At 34.2% G+C, this 22,002-nt stretch overlaps 3 protein-coding genes across 5 annotated transcripts; 1 reads left to right on the forward strand and 2 right to left on the reverse strand.

Annotated features, from left to right (window-relative positions):
* The first annotated feature begins 286 nt into the window (after positions 1 to 286).
* On the forward strand, positions 287 to 7,568 carry LOC124178451 (DNA replication ATP-dependent helicase/nuclease DNA2). Of its 2 annotated transcripts, XM_046561800.1 has the most exons (15): positions 287 to 528; positions 638 to 1,160; positions 1,302 to 1,875; positions 2,126 to 2,390; positions 2,707 to 2,884; positions 3,019 to 3,295; positions 3,464 to 3,880; positions 3,963 to 4,205; positions 4,286 to 4,432; positions 4,548 to 4,944; positions 5,231 to 5,424; positions 5,554 to 5,740; positions 5,981 to 6,181; positions 6,351 to 6,536; positions 6,615 to 7,568. In XM_046561800.1, the coding sequence occupies exons 1-15, from the start codon at positions 496 to 498 to the stop codon at positions 6,825 to 6,827; spliced, it is 4,035 nt and encodes a 1,344-aa protein (XP_046417756.1). In that variant the 5' UTR covers positions 287 to 495; the 3' UTR covers positions 6,828 to 7,568. The 2 variants fall into 2 exon arrangements, with proteins under 2 accessions (XP_046417756.1, XP_046417755.1); XM_046561799.1 differs by having other exon boundaries at positions 638 to 1,875.
* Positions 7,569 to 9,234: 1,666 nt separating this feature from the next.
* On the reverse strand, positions 9,235 to 11,878 carry LOC124178459 (ubiquitin-conjugating enzyme E2 L3). The gene is made up of 4 exons (XM_046561811.1): positions 11,721 to 11,878; positions 11,259 to 11,354; positions 10,015 to 10,201; positions 9,235 to 9,719 (listed from the first exon to the last, which is right to left on the reverse strand). Exons 1-4 carry the CDS (start codon positions 11,745 to 11,747, stop codon positions 9,553 to 9,555), a joined length of 477 nt encoding a protein of 158 aa, XP_046417767.1. The 5' UTR covers positions 11,748 to 11,878; the 3' UTR covers positions 9,235 to 9,552.
* Positions 11,879 to 14,794: 2,916 nt separating this feature from the next.
* On the reverse strand, positions 14,795 to 21,633 carry LOC124178456 (merlin). 2 transcript variants are annotated; one of them, XM_046561808.1, is made up of 9 exons: positions 21,374 to 21,633; positions 21,119 to 21,248; positions 20,148 to 20,353; positions 19,676 to 19,903; positions 19,188 to 19,397; positions 18,979 to 19,085; positions 18,213 to 18,342; positions 17,771 to 18,106; positions 14,795 to 17,600 (listed from the first exon to the last, which is right to left on the reverse strand). In XM_046561808.1, the coding sequence occupies exons 1-9, from the start codon at positions 21,470 to 21,472 to the stop codon at positions 17,223 to 17,225; spliced, it is 1,824 nt and encodes a 607-aa protein (XP_046417764.1). In that variant the 5' UTR covers positions 21,473 to 21,633; the 3' UTR covers positions 14,795 to 17,222. The 2 variants fall into 2 exon arrangements, with proteins under 2 accessions (XP_046417764.1, XP_046417763.1); XM_046561807.1 differs by having other exon boundaries at positions 18,979 to 19,397.
* Positions 21,634 to 22,002: the final 369 nt, after the last annotated feature.

Raw genomic sequence — 22,002 nt, forward strand, 5'->3', positions numbered from 1 at the left:
AATTCGAATTACATGTATATGTTGCATCATACATCAGTTGCAATGAGAACGCTAGGTCTGGATTTGTATGGGCAACAAAATGCTTCCGCAGTAGTTTGCTGCCTAGTTCTTGACCAATAGGAATGCCAATAAAATACGTAATTCGCATTCGGCATGCACCAGGTAGCGCTTCTCTGCTTTATGTGCATTCCTATTGGCCGAGAGCTCGGCAGCAAAATACTGCGGCAGTATTTTGCTGCCCATCAAACCCGCCCTAATACCAATCACCTTGATTCTCGTCGCGTAGACGTCACAGCGATTGAGGGTTGAAAATTGAAATCATGGGTTTACCGTTTTTTGGCGCGAATCGACACGGAGAGTGTTCAGATGATAGACATTCTCGCGGAATTTTTACTGAAAAAATGGAAATATAATTTAGATATCCGAAAATTATTTTAAAACCTAAGAGTTATAAACCTAATCTTCCTTTATTTTGTCTCACAATTGACAAGCGCGATGAACACGTCTTCCAGCGTAACACGAAAAAAGGTTAATTAATTACATGAGTGTACTGAGTTATGCAATATAATATGTTACCATACACAGAATTATTTATGGTATTTATTGAAATTCTTTTTTTTTTAATCTATAATTTCAGACTACTTCAAAAACGCCTGGTAAACATCAAGCAACGCTTTCATCATTTTTCTTCAGTACAAAGTCAAAGAGTTCTAGCTCTCCTGAAAAGTCGGCACCTAATGAGTCCCTGAATGTTTGCAGTGAAGCTAAATCTTCGACTGATATAGAACTCTGCAAGAAACGTAAACATAGCCCAGGTAGCAGCGATGTCAACGACAATGAATCAAACTCAAAAAAAAAATATACTACTCATATCAGTGATATCACCATGAAGTGCAACAACGCCAGGCAATTGAAAAAACATCTTGTAAACAATGAAGCTAAGGGGGTTTCGACTGAACATTACAGCAAGAAAGTATTTGGAGTACAAAGTTGTAGGTCCAAAACATCTACGGAAAGTATAAACTGCGAAAAGAATCCAGTTCTGGTAATGGAAGAAGATGATGATTCTTCATTGAAAGAAAATTCGTTCGAAATGACCAGCAGTACATGGCCGGATTTTGGGGAGGAAACTTTAATGAGTGATTCGCCTCAAAAAAAAGGCAAGATATCCTGTTGCGATGTGTTAAAACAAAAATATTCACCCAAGGCAACTAGTTCAGAAATGAAACCTAGCAAACGTAGTTCGAAAGTCATCACAGATTTAACATGTACTATTGAAAAATTTTCATCTTTGAATACAGAATCTGAAAATGTTAATTATCGAATCAAGGGAGAGAGTGGTATTCCTCAAGAGCTATTGAACAGTGAGTTTGGCGCAGAGGAACAGATTTTCAAAAGTAGCCAAAGAAGAATTGAATGTGATTTTCAGAAAGTCTCTGGCAACCAGTTTACTCAAAACCAAACTGAGAAAGAAGACGGGAAATATTCTAGCAGTTTGGATTTTAAAAACACTGAAAAGATACTGAAAATAATTAAAGTAGAGGAGAAAGACAAGAAAGACATCAAACTAGATCCTAAAAAACCTACAAAAGAAACTTTCAGCATTGATGATGATTTTCTGTTCGATACATTTGATGAATCATTCAAATCGGACTATGATTCGGAGAAAATGCTCAATGCTAACGCCGTAACTGATGATTTCAGTGATTTTTTTAGCGAAGATTGGAATGCAGATCCAGAGGTCAAAGTAGATCTCAGTACTCTACAACGTTGTCAAGTATCTAATACCACCAGAGACCAATTCCAGAATCTTATCGTCAATGTTATACATGTTGAATCTCAAATTCCAGTAGCTGTAACATTAAGAGGTTTTTGGTACGTGAATTGCTTGTACAGTCACATCGTACATTGTAGTTTACAATAAAATTAAGAACAAATTATTCAACTCTATAGACATGGACATACTGCTATTATTAAAACAAGAATTGCAGAGTAAAAGTCAGACAGGGTGTTATTAAATAGTCTTATGAGAAAAATCAGCAGCACTGCATTTTATGATCTTCATTCTTTCTCATGTTCTCATAACTAATTGTGAGCATGCACTAGTTACAATTTCTTTTTCCAGGAAAGATACTCGACTTCAAACAGGTGACATTGTCAACATTCAAGCGAAAAAACAATTAAATGATTGGGTTGTTGACAATACAAGTGGTTTTGTTGTGGAACAACCAGATTTCTTAGTATCTGGAACTTCTGTTGTAGGAGCTTTGTTTTGTGCTAGACGAGGCATTCTGAGTGATCGATTTAAAGGAATCGAGTCTGTCACAGATTGTAAACAAGGTGCCTCTGTTATGGTTATTGGAAGTCTAGTCCATGAATTGTTTCAAAAGGTATGATTGTTTTTGATTGGCTGTTTTTTTTGTACATTGAAGACTCTAACTTTTTCTTGGTTTCTATAATCTCCATGGTTGCCATTCTGCTTGAACAATAGATATTAAAATCACTATCAGTTTTGGCCACAGTTGATACTTTTCAATCTTAGACACAATTAATAATTGATAATAAAGATGTATAAACGTCTAAGCAGAAAGACTTTTTTCTAAACTATAGCTTTCATGTATAGAAAGTCAGCCGTGTTGCTAGAAAGGTCATGTCAAAAGGTAAAGTTTATTTAACACTGAGATGAATATTGTATGTATGTACCAGGTACTAAAAGAAAAAATCTACACCAAACCAGGTATCACCAAATTGTTAAAAGATCTAATAAAATCACATAATACTGCAAGTATGTTATATTCTGCTGGAATGGCTATGGAAACTTGTGAAAAAGAAATGTTACCGTTTGTGCCAAAAATATTCCATTTCACCGAGCGATATATCAAAGGTAATATAGATATCTTCATTATTGTTGTAACTGACATTTTTCTGATATTTAACAAAATTGATAAATCTCTAGAATAAAATCTCTATGTCATGAAATTCAATAAATCTAAAATGAAGCTTTGCTCATTCAACTAGGTGAAAAATCCAAACATGCTGATGAGAATTTCAATGGAAAAATCAATGTCATTCGTGACATTGAAGAGAGCTTGTGGGTTCCGCAACTAGGTGTTAAAGGAAAAGTTGATGTCACGGTTGAAGTTAATGTGAATTTGAAACCGAGAACTATGCCACTCGAATTGAAAACTGGTCGTCCCAGTTTCTCACTAGAACACAGAGGCCAGGTAATTCTTTACACAATGATGATGACGGTCACAGGACAGGATGTCGAAGCTGGTCTCCTGTTATATCTTAGGTAAGAAAGAAACCTACATCAGCTGTATGATTTATACTGAGAAGTCTGATTGTATTTCATAATATGGGCATACACAACGATAAAAATCGGCATTATACATTTGCAAAGTATGCAAATAAATGCTAAACTTTATCCTTCCAATCAATTTCATGACGGCATTTACAACAGGGATAACATCATGCGTGAAATCAAAGTGAGTCATCCTGAACAAAGAGATCTAATTCTGCTGAGGAATAATCTGGCATATTATCTGACACGTACCCCAAAATTAATGAAACCAGTTGACTCTGGAGTCGGAGAAGAATCCAACGAAGATTCTATGGAATTACCAGAACCTATCAACCATCGAGCTTGTCAAAACTGCCCCTACAGTGCTTTGTGCTGCGCATACCTTAAGAACGACAAAAGTTTTCAACCTACTGACCGACATCCGCTTACTTCAATTATAAGGGAATTGGATAATTATTTAAAGCCTGAACATATCAAATATGTGAAGAAATGGGTGAAAATGCTCCAGATCAACGAAGCTGATGAAGTCCAAAACCAGCCTTTGCGGAATTTATGGACAATTCCACCAACTCAAAGGTATTGAACATAGCACCAAAAAAAATTAATTCGAATTTGTTCTTAATATTAAACTCATCTAAACCATGTGCTCTTTTTTCAGAGAGAAAAATGGAAAATGCATATCCAATCTGAAAATAATTGGCAAAGTATTTATAGAATGCAATCGTTTTCGCCATACGTTTACCCGTGTCAACTCTGGTGATTTCAAGGTCACAAGCGATTTGACAAAGTTTGGATTTAATACAATGGAATATGTCATTATTAGTACTGATACTAAAATTAATGTTTGTGCTGGTACTGTGATTGAGTTATCTAAAGATACCATAACGGTACTACTTGAACGGTTCGTATGTTTTGAGCAAAGCTCTAATCCCATAAACCTATTGCATTATATATGTCCTAAATTGAAAAAAAAACTTACAGAAATCTTGTGGAAAAGAAACCGAAAGATGTGTTTCATATTGATCCTTATGTTTCACAAAGTATGTTGATAGCAAATCTTTCAAACATTGGCTACTTATTGGATGACAATGCAGTCACTGAGAGAATGCGGAAGATTGTTATAGAAAGGTCTCCTAATAATTTTTTTCTCTTTCAACTACTTTCATTTTGAACAGAGCAATGACAGTACAAATTAACAATGTTGTAATTTTTGTTTCCTTTGCATTTTACGTGATTGTCTCAGGGCGCCTGCAACGTTTTTGAAGAAACTAGACCGCTCAGTAGCAGTAGTAGCTGCACAAGTTTTAAAACCATTGAATAAAATGCAACAAAGAGCAGTTCTGAAGGTTGTCGCAGCAAATGAGTACTTGCTAATAAAAGGCATGCCAGGCACAGGAAAAACTCAAACACTGGTTGCTATAATTGAGTTACTAGTCAAAATGGGAAAATCTGTACTACTTACTGCTCATACTCACTCTGCAGTAGACAATGTTTTGTTGAAATTAATTGAGACTAATGTGGATTTTGTACGATTGGGATCAACAAACAGAATTAATCCTAAATTGTTGTCCAAAAGCGAAGCAATGCTAACGCAGGAATGTCGTACACCAGAAAGCTTGGACACAGCATACAACAGTAAAGTATGCGCACTAGAACTGAAATTGTTCAACTTTGTTATATATCAAGAACGGATAAATTTTTAAATCTAGGAGTATAAACGTATCAAATATATGTAATAGAATATTCAACAAAGCCAAAATAAGTCAAAACTTTCTGAAGACAATTCAAGCAAATTCATAGTGTGCACTTCTATGTTCTTGGAAAAAATCCAAAACGTTTCTATGCATTGCAAATCTGAGGTACCTATTTCCCATTAAATTAAAACTTCACATACTTAAACTAGTGTAAATTCATTTTTTGTTATAGAATGTGGTATGTGTTACATGCCTTGGAGCTAACCATCCTCTTTTGGGAAGACGAATTTTTGACGTCTGTCTGGTGGATGAAAGTACACAAGTACTGCAATCATCGCTTCTCCGGCCCCTTTACAGCTCATCAAAATTCGTTCTCATTGGAGATCCTGATCAGTTGCCGCCAGTAGTAAAAAGTAATGAAGCTAGGTATGCATTATCGAATGAATACTCTTGAGAGATTAATTTAACGTCAGATTTTCAAATGGGAGTATGAAGGCTAAGAGGAGATGGTTCACAAAGTCTGTCTTCAAATAAATACATTGTAATATTTCCCAGGAAACTCGGAATGGATCAATCTCTGTTCGAAAGATTGGATAATGAAAACAATACCGTCACGCTCACGTTGCAATACAGGATGAATCAAAGAATTATGTCTGTGGCCAACCAAATTACATACAAAGGCCAATTGACTATTGGCGCAGATGATATTGGCACTGCAACTTTACATATTCCTGACAAATCAGTATGTATGAGGTTTCTTCTTAATACATCTACACGAAAATCAATCCACTTACAGATGCTTATTGGCTTAACAGCATGTTAAGTAATAAATTGCAGAAAAAACTATGTTTGGTAACAGAAATATCCTGTACAAAAGCTTGCAATTTGGGTCAATGAATTATTGGTATTCAAATAAAAACAAACGATCTAACTTGTAATTACAGCATGTATGAACGATTTTTGTGTGTTTATTCGTAATCAGGTACTAAATTCATCCAAGAACTGGGTAAAAAGTGCTCTATCAACTGATTTGGACGACTCTGTTGTTGTACTTCATACCGGTGACACACATAACATTTTCAAAGATGACATAAGCCCCGAAAATGATAATTACCGAGAACGAAAATGCTCAAATTTATGCGAAGCTGCAGTTATTTTACACCTTGTAACCATCCTTATGCAGGTGAAACTTTCAACATGATAATTTATAAGTCAATATCAGAAATAAAAGTAAACAGTTTTGCTCTTTTGGATCTCAAAGCTTCTTAAGTTTTCCCTGAGCGCTTGATATCACGTTATAGAGGTCTCCATTGATCATACATCTAACGATCTTTTCACTATTACCTACACAGGCAGGCGTTGTTGCTGGACAAATTGGTGTGATAGCACCATACAGAGAACAAGTAAACCTTCTCAGAGATATTATTGAGCAAGATGTGGAAGTAAACACTGTTGATCAATATCAGGGGCGCGATAAAGAGCTCATTTTGTATTCTGGAACTAGGTCCAATTACGTTCGGTCTGTTGATGCAGAAAAAGTTGGTACCATACACAGTAGTTTGAGTTGAAATCTGGCGAACATATTTTTGTATTACAAAAAAAATTTCTATTTACAGGAGTTCAATATCCTAGATGATTATCGGAGACTCACCGTTGCTATCACAAGAGCCAAGCACAAATTAATTATCGTTGGCGATATCATAACACTGAAACAGTTTGTCCCATTTAAAAAATTATTTGATCAAATTAGGATCAAAGATTTGATTACATTGCAAAACGGCTGTGCCGATTTTCAGTGGAGAGAACTTCTATCCATTGTAAAGTGCTAGCTCAAACATTTACTTGTTGAATTGTTGCTTTATCGTAACTTGTTTTGTAATATGTTTTATGGTGAAGTAGTGCAGCTTTACTTTCGAATTTATTTTTAGAGGTAAGAGGTATTTTGACGTCGTTTCTATCTGTTGCTGTGTCATGAAGTGTATTCCTATTTATTCGTATTTTTCAATTTGTAAACTAAATATTTCAGAAATCTAAATGACGATTTTTAACTACGTGTGCTAATTTATGAAATTGTACGATTTATAGTTTCTCCTTCAATGTATGTTTTATTTGTCCCACTAGATTACGTAATTTAACTCGACACTAAATTGAATCTCCTGATATAACGCAAGATATTTTATTCATATCTAATAATTGATTGATTCACTGCGCATAAAATAAAAATATTAAAATCAAGTGATTTTTGCTGTAAATAAACTGAAAAGATTACTATCGAAGTCATGTATGGACTCATAATTACACATACGACACTTGTGTTCATTTCTTTGGATCCTCGATTATAAATGTAACTCTGTGTCACAGGGACGCAAAATGATTCCTGTATAGTAATAATCCTGTGTGAGGAAGGTCTTTACCGTAAAACCTAATAGCCAGATTTTATACATAAATAATTGACAAAAGTTAGGTTTTGTTTAAAAGTTTATTTTTACATTCCTTAGATCTAAAAAAAAAAACGTAATATCTTCAATGATTTTTGCAACTCCCATTTGGTATAAACTATTAAGTATAAACAATACAAGAGTGACATTATAGAAAGCTATATAATTTTAAGAAAAAAATCCAAAGAGAACTCAGAATGTAAATATGATCTTTTACAGTAAAATGAATAAATATTTTTTTACCCAATGCTCAAAACACAATGATTTTATCATTTATACCTATATCGTTCTATTTTCATAGTTCGATAATTGGATGTTTTTAGGAAACATAACAAAATTTTTCCTCCTTGTTCTTGAAGAAGCAAAAGAAAGTTACCCTCGTTATAGCTGACTAGCGTAGCAGTAATTAAATTAAGCCTGGCTCATAGATCGCTGGATGTATGATCCTGCCTCGCAGTGAAGATGCACATAGATACAGCTCTATTATTTAACTTCTTGTTTTCCTTATTTTTGTACATCATTAAGGGCTATTTTGTTAGCTACTGAAATTATTATGCAAACGAATACGGTAAATGCAACTACATAAATTAGTTTTCTTCGTACAGATGGACTAAAATGTAAAGATTCGTTGAATTTCCTACATAAATTGAACTAAAGACTTTGTCTGCAACAAATCTGAGACATTAACCTATTCATCCATAATGGATACTTATTTCAAATATCAAATTAAGATACAGAAGTAGTCACAAGTACCACAGGGGTGAAGCTGCATAAACCGACCTCTATGAATTAGTTTCACTATTATTCAGTAAAATGATTCAACTCCGGTGTAAATGCCGCAAAGCGGCACCATGTGCTTACCAAGCATTCGATCGAATTCTTGAGAATACATCAGTGTTATTGATAAGAAAGAATAATGCGAAAGACTTACAAAAAGGTTTTTCATCCAGTTTTGGGCCGTGAATAAAATTTTTCCCCAACTAATCAGCCTAAAAACTGTTATGATTTATCAATTTTGAGTCAAGAGATTAAAGTCAATCACTCAGAAATATGTTATCCTGCAGAATTGGAGAGAATACAGAATCATGCATGACCTTTGGAGTAGAATGATTCTTGGGAACAATTACTGCTTGAAATGATTCATGAGGCTTTTATGTGGTGAAATTCATTCTCTGTTACGTAACAAATTGTCATATGCATTTTCAATCATTTTTGCTCTCAATTATTTAGACAATCACATCATTTGGTTCTGAAACATTTCATAGATTCATTTATTTTGTCATCATACTATTTACTCCACGTAGTTGCAAATAGAAGTCGAGACAATAAATGAAAATATAGCATTCGATGAAAACTGAAACAGATTTCCAATCTTTGATAAATAAGCAACAAGTGCTCTCTTCAACCTCTCACCAAATGGCGTTTGAGCATAGCCCTATTGCAACCTCAAGCCAATTAACTGCAACTTTAAATTAGAAAGTAAAGGACCAATGCGCTTACTTCTCTAGATATCGAATCATTTCTCTGACTGATAACCAATCAAACAGCTCTGAAAGCACATTCTTGACAAATTTGGCACAAAGTTACTCATAATACACAGCTGTTCAAGTCTTGTATAATACACACTATTCCCGACCACAAGCTCGTGAGTAAAAAATAAAAATAGTAACGAACTATCAATTATGTGTGATACGATGTCAGTGTACGTTTCCAAAAGGCTTCTTCTTGAAAGTGGTCTTACCATTGTATTGTCGCGATCATTTGATCCCTATTATTAATTAGTAACAATAACGGAAAATCGGGTATTGACATCAATGGCTACCAAAACCGCCCTCGATGGCTTCTATTGAATGATATACAATATTTATTATTATAATTTATAATATTATTAAAAGTTCTCCATCTTATGAATAATTATTATGATTTTCATTTCTTTTTCTTCAATTTTTCTTCTTTTACTCTGATTCTCTTTTAAATCAATTAACCAATACTGTACGATGGGATTTCAGCCCTGAAGCTAGCAACATCCTGGTTTTCTCTGAGTCAAGTCAGGGTACCAATTAGGTCATGAGGCGGGCGGACAAACAGGCATCTCGGTGAGTTAGGCTAATCGATGTTATTCTGCTGAAGCCGATTCTCGCCTCTTCTCTGCATGTTTTTTTGTAAACTCCTCTGCATTCTTGAAAAACTTTCTTCTATCTTTCAAAAATTCTTCTGCTAAATCTGCTCTCAGTGGATGCTCAGGTTCAGGATCATTTACCAATGCGATCAATGCTTGAATCACTAGAGATGAAAGGTATAACAAAAAAGTGTCGAAAAAGTTATGTCGGTTATTCATTTTCTTGGGCTATTTGTTGTATCAGACATTTTAAAGTGGTTACTAACATCATCAAGAAATATGTTATTAAAAATGAATAAATAAAAATATGCCGGAATGACTTTCTTAATTAAAGGTGAACGTATGAATAATGTAAACAATTGATTTTTACAAGAATACTGATAATTCGATTCGTGGAACATGATTGTTGATCAAGAATATTGAGATAACTATTACTGTTGAATATTACAACCACTTTACCTTGATCGGTTTTTGTGGCAGGCTTCCAATTTTCAGCACTGATGATTGCCAAACACACCTGACCCTTTTCATCAATGTTGGGGTGGTATATTTTTGTTTTGAAGTTTATTCTTGGTGGTTTAAATGGATATTCTGCTGGAAAATTTATTTCGATACGGAAGGCACCTTTGTTGTACGGAGGATCATCCTGAAATTTTATTGGTAGATTAAATTTAATCATCTGACAACTAGAATAGTTATAATTAACATTGTTTAAAAACTATAAAATACTGATACATTTTCAATTGCATCAAAGCATTTTCTTCCAATTTTGTTCTCACATTGGTTTCCCAAAAACAACGTAAAATTCAAGATTCTTATGTAAGTGTAACAAGTTCATCGACATGGTTAAAATTTCAAATTACTAGAGTGAAATTCATATTAACGGGCATTCAATTTCAGCAATTCATCGGGAAGAAATATTTGAATTTCAACAAATGTCTGTAAAAAGTACAATATTTTTGATCATCTTACAAGTGATTTTATTAGCAGTTTGACATAAAATTTTTTATTTGGGATGAAATATATTACAGTTCATGAAAAAATTAGATTTCATATTTTTTTTTGTTTCTTTGGTCGTGTAAACAATTACAACTGAATCAAAACACAAGCAAAATTTACTATTGGCAGTAACTTGTACCTACTACTACATGAAAAATTTCAGTTCTTGCTTAAGTTCTCAAATTTCAGGGAACTGATTTGCTTCACACAAAGTTTTTAACCAAATTTTAATAAAACGAACCCATTACTTCATTGGTGCTTTAATTCAACTTCAATACTAAACAAAAACAGATTGGTATATGTTTTGAATCGAGTGTGAGGTCTGTTACCAGTTCAACGATCATTGGTTGATGTATATGAATAATCATCAAGGAATTCCTCATGCATGTAAAGGAAGTACAATTCAATGAAGCCTCCTAATAAACTGATATTTTGATCTTAAAATGATGACACAATTACGACCTTCATTTAATCCTATAATATCGGAGCATACTTGTGCTTGTTCAAATACACAAATACCACTGATGAATCATGCATGCATGTAAGGTGAATCTGGAAAGTTCATAGAAACATGCACATACTTATACATGTGTATATATACATATATGCATGAATACCTCTACGTGAATACACAGAAGCATACAGAGCGGATTTGGAGCAGGTAAGTTAGGTTATGTTTGAAACTAATTACAAATATAACATACCGGTAAGATAAGACCTTGCCAAGTAAGAATATTAGCTTCGTCGACTTGGATGTTGGTAAAATTTTTCATGGCTGACGCCCTCAAGTCACTTAGTTCCTGCGAAAAAAAAGAACAGTTAAAACGTGACAATGGTGGTAAAGGAAAAAAACGAAACACTTAAGTGGTAATCCTAGTAAGAATGATTCATAACGCAGGTAAACTTAATTAAGAATAATAATTTGAAAAACTTCGAATGATTGTCGGATTCAATAATTAATCAATTCATAACGTTTCCCGCTGATAAGAAAAATTGTAAATGCTAAATTGGTCACTCAAAAATTTTTGACATTTGTCAACGGGAAATAAAAAATTACTCCAACACAACGTTACGTTCCCGTCCTATGTGTCTTTTCAGGTTATAATCATTAATTCTAATCATATATAAGTACTATGGAATGAAATTGTTGAAAAATGTCAAATTACCTTCTGCAGCCTCCGTGTGGCTGCCATTTTGAATATAACAAATTTCACTAAACTGGGCGGAAGTCGTCCGTTCAAGAAACGTTGGTTCGGAACCTTTTCAGAACGCAAGACTCCCGCTGTAGTTGGCAGTGAATGGCCCAGAATTCTCTGCAATGCGCGCTGAGAATTTATCTCAAGGACGTCAGGGCACGGAACGTGTGATCCTACCACAGAAATCAATTTTCACTAATTATCAATACCAGATAGAAGATCTCGCTTCGTTCTTCGCATCATTTGCAAATTGTATTTTCATTTTCGTTTTGTGCGAACCCGAGAATGTTTCATATCGCATATCAGTTATTCTATTATAATTTATTCAACATTCGTCGATTGAAGTTTGCCTCCAGTTTCCGTACACAAATGTTATTGAATTTGAATATAGTAATATTTTACCTTGTCTTGCTGGTAGTCGTTGAAACCCTCGTAGCTAAGTTCAAATCGTATGATTAGCATGACTACAGGAGCTGCGGGATAACTGCGTTCGGTTTTACTTTTACTATGGGGTTTATTCGCTACAAAATCATGGTTACTAATAAGCTCATGAATGGAATCAATACATGCCTGTTATAAAATATAAACTAAATTTATTATTTGTTAATATTAACATTATAATCTACATAGGGACATTCTTATAACAGCTGCATTACCGTTGCAATCAATGATGCAGTACGGACGCCAATATTGTATTTTGTAAAACTATATGCACATGCATAATAGACCTATATGTGATAATGTAATATTATTTATATAATTAAATCGTTTACAACATTAGAGTAATTATTCAATTATGCCGATTCGTGACACCTTACACGCTAGTATGAAACTTCGACTTGTTTTTTTACAGTCACATTTGCACATAGAATTAACGTTGAAATTTTTTGTATGATTTAAAGAAAGTAAACGTACAAAATTAGTCCAGTCAAAATGTTTCTGAAATCGGCCTTCCGAACTAGAAAGCTGATTTTTTGGGGTAAGCCGTGTTTGACAATCACAAAACAATATGTTCCGAAGTATCAGGGTTGCAGCACTTGGGGTACCGAAAAAAAATTAAAAAGAGTGGAAAAACATTTTTAGCTTATAACTTAAAATCTGAACATAAAATTGAAAAAAATTTCAAAGGGAAGTTGTAGAGCACATGAACAATCTTCTATTGAAATTATTGAGATTTATAATATTTCAGAAATTTATTTTTCTACTTCACCCGTCCAGTACAATACAAATGTGAAATTTGTCTACTCTCAAGGTTTTGAGATGGGAGAAAAAAATGTAGAAAGAAATGCTCGATGATATCAATATCAGTCTGATGCTGTGATAGAGCTTTCGAGAACTTTGAGTTCTACAAAAACAATTATACTATAATTTCTCATATTAGTTTGAATGCTTTTTTTTTTTAATTCGAAACGTCAGAAACGAATTTCGGTATAGTATCAATTCACGTACAACATTTAAAAAGATTTTCATCTCATTTTATTTCGGCCAAATGATTTTTATCATACGAAGAATTGATCTGCATTTTAAGCATGCGAGGAAGCACGTTGAACGCGGCAATAAAAGTAAGTAATCATAGCTCATAAAAGGAATGCAGGCAAAACAAGCGGTTTAGGGTGGCTATAAACCAGCCCTCGAATTTCCCGTTTCTATACTGCAGGTCCCATCATGGTTCCAAATTCACAAAAAAAAAAAAAAAATAATAACATCACATTCGAAATTCGAACTGTAAATTCAAATTCGTGATTAACGATTTACGCTACTGAGACCTCAGATCCCATATTACATCGTACATTACAATTTTGGAAATCTAACTTCAGATTAGTTATCGGTGAACCAAAGACCTCCGACTAGTAATTTTTACCAAAATTCGAATGTTTAACAAAAAATATTCCAACATATTCCCCATTTTGGGTTTCGCAAATCTGACCTCAAATTCGGGACGAGACACCCAAGAAACCTTCGAGTACCAATTTTTATAAAAATCCAAATGTTTGTAGTTTTTTCCAGCATATTGAATACGCCAAATTTAAATTTTGTAAATCTGACTTTAGGCTCGTGAATAGCGACCCACAAGCTATGAAGTACCAATTTTCATTAAAATCTATTCATTCGTTCTCAGGATATCTTTTTGTTTTTTTTTTGGAATTTTGTTATTACATAACTCAAAAAGTAACTGCACCGATCAAAGCGAAAATATGATCAGTTCTAAATTTGGAAAAGCCGCGTCGATAGAGACGAAAATCATTGAAATCCGATTACACGGTCTCAAAATATCGTCGAATGAAAACATTGACCACACACACATCGTCCATACGAAAATAGTTGGAGGTGATTCTCTAGATCTCGAAACGTCGAGATCTAGTGAAAACTCGACTTTTCATTTTCGGCCTGATTACAATAACTTCCTTTTATCTCTGAAAACAGAGAAACGGGAAGTTAAAAAAGTCATAGGGTACCTTTTCGTAGGAAAGTAATCATATAAAAAATAATAATGTAAAATAATATAAAAAATTGAGCACTCCGCGAATTGAGGCAAACCATTGATTTAATAATTAAAATTGTTATGAAAAACGGGAAAAGGTTGAAATTACAAAATATCTGTCGGAGACTGTAGAATGGATTTTTTCGACGTTTAAAAAATAAAATTGAATATATAATATGTCAAATTTGGGATTATATACGATTTTTTTAAGGTTTCTTTCAACCCCCACATTTCGCATACTTCTGAAGGCGGATCTATTGAAGATGAGGGAAGAATGTGATGACATTTTTCACATACAATTTAATGCTCTACAACTTTCATGTGAAACTTTTTCCAATTTTGTATTTAGTTTTCAAGTTATAAACTAAAAATATATTTTTTCACCATTTACAATTTTTTTTTTCGGACCCCCGAGTGCTGCAACCCTCCTACTTTGTAACATCTATTGTGATCGTCAAACACAGCCTACCCCAAAAATTCAGCGCTCTACCTCGGAACGTCGATTTCAGGAACATTTTGACTGGACTAAAGTAATAGATCAAGTACCTTTCTACACTTCTGCTATATCATATTCAGTTCGTTTATTAATCATTTACACGAGTGTTACAGGTGTTGCTACATATTGACAAATGTATTTTTTTATTCTTGCAAAAAAGAAGCTGCGTTGAATACTCAAATATCACTGGAATAAAATCACAATAAATCGTATCTCGGTTTATAAACCACGTCACGAGCAGAACGAGAGCATTGTTAAATTGGAATTAAATTTTATTTATGACATTATATTGCTATATTATGTAAAATTGCTCTAATTATTTCAAGATAAATCCTTATGTACACCTGTATCTACTCATGAAAACGTATGTTTACATTATAATGATCAAATTGTATAATAGTGGATAAAACGTGATGCGGTTTTGATGCAAATTAAATACATTTTTGTTAAGACTAGCATGGCACCAGAAATTTGCTGATAGCCTGACGAATGTAGCAATTTGCCGATAAAATATGAAAATATCGCTGCGACAAGTTCATATTGAGAGGGACGTAATTCCCTAAACGTAAGATTGACAAAAAAACTATTACAAACAATTTGACAATTTCAAAACATCATTTTTTACTGATACGTTAAAACTAAGAATCAATCAATTTTATTAAAAATTATATCACCGTAGCGTTCGCGAGGAACATCAATGAAAATATTTATTGCCAGTTTGATCTGAACCGTACTGTTGTTCTATACGCTAATAATTGATTGCCGAAAATGATAAACTGATGAATTTTACGGTCCACTGGTTGAGTAAATTGAAGAGATTGTAAAAAGTCTATTAATCAAATAATCAATATAATGTGGCAATATTTATTACTATTATTGACATGGTAGCAGATTTTCACGACAGACGAGTCAAGTTTTTTTACACACAATAATTGGACTGTGTAAAAATAACTTATATTTTAGAGTTTTTCGACGTCTCCAATTATCAGACATTTTCTTATTAGTCTGTTTGGTTGTGAGAACAAAGCACCACTTGAGTCTCATGAGAGCCTTTAAATACAAGGTGAACGAGTAGTCTGATTATTACGGAAAGCTCCAGTTATTGTTTTGTATGGGTTGATAAAAGGAAGCATTCTGCACGCACATGCAACTTTTCGAAGGAACTACTAATGATATATACATCCTTTAAATCACTTCCAAAATATTGCGATAAAAGCAAATCCAAGGTGCTAATTCAAATCAGGTGTAATAGTATCATAACTCATAACTACTATACAACTATTCTAGGCGGCATAACGTGTACATCTTGTCTACGTGGTAGATAAAATATTTGTTCTTTTCACCCGATTAAACAGCATCAGGAAACATTCTTACCTATATAGATTAAAATCTAAATTATTCTGCATAAACATTTGTTAAGTGTCCAATTGAAGTAACCCTACTTATACCAGATGTTTTTGTCCTTAGCGACCTTTTTTACCTTTTAAACACATTCGAATTGTTTTCTATTAGTAAGGCTATCAACGTTGCATTTTGAATAATAAATACCATGCAAACACTGAAATATAAACATATATGAATCATTTTTTACCCTAAGATTCTATTACACGAACTCATAATGTCTCTATGGTAATGCGTTTTCGTGCTCGGAGCTATATACCTATGATCATTCCTTAAAGGCTTACATATTATAGTTAACTTATGAAGCTATTACACCGTCTTCATCAACGTTAACAATAATGTATGAAGGGAATATTAATTTTACTTGACTAAATAAAAAATGACTGAACAAAACAACTACGGAAACATTACGAAAATTGGCGAAAAAATACATATGCCACAGCCTGAAATGTTATGTGATTTTTTGCAAGGTATATCTCATAATTAATAGGCAAAATTATACTTATATTACGCTCTATCTGAAAATCAACGATTCGACTAATTGTTACGAATACGACTTTACTTCAAGCGCCTGGAAATTAATGACCTTGTACAAAATATTGGAACTTTGTGGCATGATCTATGTATCGGAATATTTGTCTGATGATAAATACGTTCCTTTATTCACAAGCAGATAAGTAATAGGTATTAAAAGTTTTACGAAAAAAAATCTTCGCAAAGTGATAACTCCAATAGGAAATTCAAGCAGATAAATTCTACCATATCAAATTGTATCCATCCTATTTCTAAAACTATCTGATAGATTCTATCAAAGTATATAATTAATAACTCTGTAGAGCTTGTCGTTAAGTCTGCTCTCCGTGACTGAAATTCTCTTGTAACAATGATAAGCTATAAATTTTGGCCAAAATAAACGTCAAAAATTTGTAGAAAATACCTACAACTTAATTAGGGTATATACAGTTAGCAAAACATCGATATTACGCAATGTTTAAGCTAGATAGGCACTGATTATTGTACAAAAATATTTTTCAATTGAAATGGTTATCGTATGATCTAATCTTTCTTAACCGTAATTTCAAAAAATAAATACCTAAAGCTCTTCGAAAAATGCGACTCGAGCTTTGGTAGATCCAGACTTCACTTTTTTCAGCGTACTGTATTTATTTTCACCAAGTCGCACCTGTTCCTCGTGTAGCTGGTCCAGCTCACACTGCTTTTCACCAACCTTCATTACCTCAATTTCAGATCGTAATTCACGTAATTGTTCTTGAAGATGCTTGCTTTTCTCCCAATAATCCACCCGTTCTTTTTCTATTTCAAGGGACAATTGATCGACATCTCCATCGGCAATAAGATCATAAGACGTAAGGTCCGCTGGAAGAGGTTCTGCGTCCAATTGCAACGTCTGAAGATCGGCCTGTAGTTCAGATGGTAATACTTGTGTTGACGGGAATAAATTTGGTACAGGCTAAAGTAAATAGAAAAGAATTCGTTATTTACTAGTAGTGAAAATGTAATATGTGCAAATTTTCAGCCATTTGCTACTGTTTGAAGGCTGAAAGTGGATCAGACTATATTAAACTATTGCATGCATAGTGTATCTTATAAAAAAATTCAATAGAATGAATGTAAACTTACAGTGATAGATGCGTTGTAAGCATTTCTGCTCAAAAATTCCAGCAACTTTTCCTTAGCCTCTTTTTCAGCAATTCGAGCACGTAGCAGTTCATCTTTCAGTTTTTCAGCTTCAGCTGCTCGTCGTTCCGATTCTTGAACTAATCTCTCTGTAAGAAGCTCAGCTTCACGAGTTTTTCTCTCTAGGTGAACTTTTTCTTCCTCCGTTTTCATATTATTAAGTCGTATACGAGTTATCTCTTGTTCTGCTTCCGTTGCCTTTTGGCTTAAAAGCATAGCTTCTTCCTCAGCAACGCGACTCTTCTCTGCTAACAGATCTGCTGTCTCTTCAGATCTTCTCTGTAATAATGAGTATGGTGAGACAAGTAATCTGTTGCCATTACCACTTGTTGTTAACAGAATAGGTAATTGGCTAACAAATCTTTAACACACAAAAAAATGTTACCAATGCTTCGTTGGCAAGTCTTATTTCTTCTTGATACTGTAACAACCGTTGTTCCATTGCTGCCTTTTCTCTTTCTGCAGCTTCTCTTAACTGTTTTTCCCGGGCCAGTTTGTTCCTTTCGATCTGCCTCCTACATGTAAAATAATTCGTATCAATATGAAAAACAACGACACTCTGGGACAACATTAGTACAAACAAAGAACACAATATACCAATTGTGTTAGAAAACCTGTTAGGGAATAGAACACACGTGTTAAGTGTTATGCAGAAGCACTGATTAGATCATTCCTTAAACAAATACTTTTGTAATATTTTGTTGAATACATGCCACATGTGTTTTTATCTTTTTCCTAATTACTGCTGCGCAATATAATGTTGCAAATGTATTTGAGGTCAAGGTTAAATGACTGAATCAAGCAAATGCAAGTTCGAGATTTACAGGTTCTGCTCCATGGATCAATAACTAGACGAATTTTCCTCTTTCAAAAAAAAAATATATGAATATTATAATAAGTTCTTTATGGTATATGTTAAAATATTCAGAACGGAACACAGTTTGAAAAACATCAAGAGTTATGATGCAGAAATGACCGTTGTTATATTTGTGAGCTGAAAATAAGCTTTCCAGGTACATGACAAATTGTACGAACTAATATGTGAAATAAAAATAATTGTGTGCTAAGAAATACAATTCTGAAAAGTATTAATTTAGGAATGATGCAAAAGCTAATGGTACATACAAAAGTCTCGATAATCTTATGCTTACCTAGATTTCTCTTCCTTGGCCTGTGCTTTCATTTGCTGTACCTCCATTGAGTCTGGTTTACGGCGACGCATGAAGAGGTCGTGGTTGCCAATGCACAAGTCCAGAATCTTAACAAATAAGAACCGTGCGGCTTTTTCACTACAATGCTCGTCGACCCCTATAGCTACCAAGCCCTTCACCCAGCTGCCAACATGTGACTGTTTTTTTACCAGTTTGTTCATGCGAACTTTCTGCGAGAAGAAGACAAAGTTCGGTGACGACTTCTCTACAGGTTTGATTACAAACTTCTTGTCATCGAAGCTGATATGCCGGATCTCTGACCAAGTAAAAGTTGTCTTAGGTGCCAGCTTATTCTCCTTCTCATAGATGTTCAACCCAAGTGCTGTAACACCGAGCCACAAGTCCGTTTCCTTCTTGTTCTAAAATGAAGAGAAAAGTGCTGTTATTTGCCACATATAAAAGGTGTCAAATTTTTTTTTATGATCACTACAAATCGAACATGTAGATGGAATGAAGGATGCTTGAAGAGACTTAGGCTATAGAGTTTATCTGATGCCGCTTTGTAGTTGATTTGCCAATGGTCCATGAATTTGAAGAAGTAGAGTTATGCACTTGCCCAATTTATCAAACATACAATATTTTCTGTCTTTGAGAATACGTCGGTAAGTATTAAATGAATTATATCTTTCATACTTACGCTAATAGGAAAATAGTTGACGCCATACATATCCAGATCTTGGGCAATCTTTAGATATTCCATTTCAGCCTCGTCACGAGACATTCCACGGTGATCAGCGTACCAAATCTTGATTCTATCTTCCCACATTTCAGGAGTCATTTGATATTGGTCAATCACTCGTTGTGGCAGAAGATCTTCGCTAGCCAGCATTCCTGGCCGGTATGATACCTCGTCGTAATCACCATACTAGGTTTAATATAATAACACCCACAGGTATTCATTATCAATATAGTGATGATACATTTTGACATCTCCTCGACAGATTTTACTCAATATTTTTACACTCTGGACTTCTTCAGCAGTTTTAAAGGTGCTTTGTAAGCGAGGCAATCTCAAAGTGAGAAAACCTGATATACGAACCAGATAGTAATAAACTGTGAACAACACGTTACTAAAAATCACACTAGTTAACAATAAAAATTTCGATTACCTTCGCTTGCACGGCATACGACGCAAGTAGTACAGAGGCTTCAGGTGGACAGTAAATATCCATAGACAAAATGGCTTGCTTCACTTGCAAAAAGAACAAGTGTTGCGTTACCTCTTGAACAAGTTCCTCAGCCACATCTTCAGGGTAGAATTTTGCGAGAAACATAAACGGCGTCGTTGGTTGTTGTGAAATTCCTTGGTCCTGGACTAGAAATTTATACATAGATGAAGTGCCAAGTTTTTAACTTGTGTTAATTGAAGGATAGAAAGCACAGAAACATTACCTACTTGCACATCCACCATACCTTTTTTTTTTTCGTTAATCTTTTTTTTATCACGTGACATAATATTGATTAGCATGAGTGATCGATTGTTTTGTATTTGTACTAAAATTCAAATGCATAGATATTTAACCGCAGTCAGAATAACTAAGCAAAACGCTTAAATCCCATAGTAACTGCATGGACTAAAAATTATTGACAGTTCTATGGAGAAAGGCTCCTACCAGTAGTTTCATCGAAAATATGTTAACTACACCTGCTCTGGAAGTTTGGTGCAATGCCAGAACATATTTTGTGCTCTTGGTTTTGACACAGGTGTAAGAAGAATGTAACTATTGAGCCTTTTCTCGAAAATTCGTAAACACACCTAAATTCTAATAGCTTTAATATAAGTTTAGATCAATCAAGGAATTGAGCACTGAGCTTTGCTTAAATTACAAAATAACAAGATTACAAATTTTCCTAAAATCACTGTTATCATCTTATATCATCTCTTGGGATCTAATAACAGAATTTGCAGTGCATAGTCTCTTGTGTTAGGTATAATAAACCTGCTGGCAGGAAATTGAAAAAAAAATAAGACTTCACTTTCTTTCAATAGCAGGAAGTAGGTGTGTAGGCAGTTCTTTTGGTAGCGTTGAATAAAATTGCGAATTAAAAGGATAAATAGAGGAAAGAATGAGGGAGATACCTTTCTTGTCCAACTTGAGCCAAGAAATAAATCCTTTGGCATCCTCATACTGAAGTCCAAAATACCAGGTCTCTCTGAGACCAATAGTTCGGCACACTAAATCAAATAAGTCTCTCCCAGTGGCTCGCCACTAAGAAAGGGAGAATTTTACAATGAAAAACATTCGAATGACAGGGAGGATAGGAATCATTACGTAACACATTGTTCGTATAATTTGGGAACAATGTTTTGCAACAATAGATTCCAGAAGCTAACCTCCAAATTGAACTCAAGCTCGGCGTCCAAAGTGCAGACTTTCACCGGAAACGATTTCCCCGATTTTTTCCTACGAAACGGTGGCATTTTATCCTTCATTTTATTTATTTGACATCACGATTATTACATTTTTTTTCTTCACCATATCACTTATTTATTTATAAGGAATATACGTCGACCCACTCGCAAGAGAAAACATTATGTATTTTTTTCTCCGTCTTCTCTCACTCACTTTGACACGAGAGTAGCTACATCTGACACAGGCAATTGGAACCACCCACGAACCACCATTCTCTCACACTGACCTTAGCTGTCGGCTGCTATCGGTTGTTACGTATACAAATTTCCCTCGAATTAATCTCAGAGGTCAGATATTCACTTCAGTAACACAAAATTGTACTCAAAAGTTTTGCTACTACCTCTAGAAATTGGCCCAATTTTTTAAGTATATATTGTCCGGAAATGCAATAATCTTCGTCAAAGTATGAGAAGTTATTAAATTCGAGGTTAGCAAATGCAAATATGTTTTAAAACAGATTTTCTCCGTAGTCCGCTTATATACCGAATCGGTATTTATCTGCATTAAAGATCGAATTTTACCCAATTTAATTCCATTGCTATTTTAGCCA

The sequence above is a fragment of the Neodiprion fabricii genome, chromosome 3, assembly GCF_021155785.1.
Source record: "Neodiprion fabricii isolate iyNeoFabr1 chromosome 3, iyNeoFabr1.1, whole genome shotgun sequence".
NCBI lineage: Eukaryota > Metazoa > Arthropoda > Insecta > Hymenoptera > Diprionidae > Neodiprion > Neodiprion fabricii.

Coding starts and splice junctions, on each gene's coding strand:
- LOC124178459 (XM_046561811.1), bottom strand. CDS start 11,747: ATGGCAGCCACACGGAGGCTGCAGAAG. Junction 11,355..11,720: donor CCACACGGAGGCTGCAGAAG/GTAATTTGACAT, acceptor TTTTTTTCGCAG/GAACTAAGTGACTTGAGGGC. Junction 9,720..10,014: donor TGCCACAAAAACCGATCAAG/GTAAAGTGGTTG, acceptor TTTCATCTCTAG/TGATTCAAGCATTGATCGCA.
- LOC124178456 (XM_046561807.1), bottom strand. CDS start 21,472: ATGAAGGATAAAATGCCACCGTTTCGTAGGAAAAAATCGGGGAAATCG. Junction 18,343..18,978: donor GCCAAGGAAGAGAAATCTAG/GTAAGCATAAGA, acceptor TTTTACATGTAG/GAGGCAGATCGAAAGGAACA. Junction 18,107..18,212: donor GACTTGCCAACGAAGCATTG/GTAACATTTTTT, acceptor TCATTATTACAG/AGAAGATCTGAAGAGACAGC.
- LOC124178451 (XM_046561799.1), top strand. CDS start 496: ATGAACACGTCTTCCAGCGTAACACGAAAAAAG. Junction 2,885..3,018: donor CACCGAGCGATATATCAAAG/GTAATATAGATA, acceptor TCATTCAACTAG/GTGAAAAATCCAAACATGCT. Junction 4,945..5,230: donor ACACAGCATACAACAGTAAA/GTATGCGCACTA, acceptor TTTTTGTTATAG/AATGTGGTATGTGTTACATG.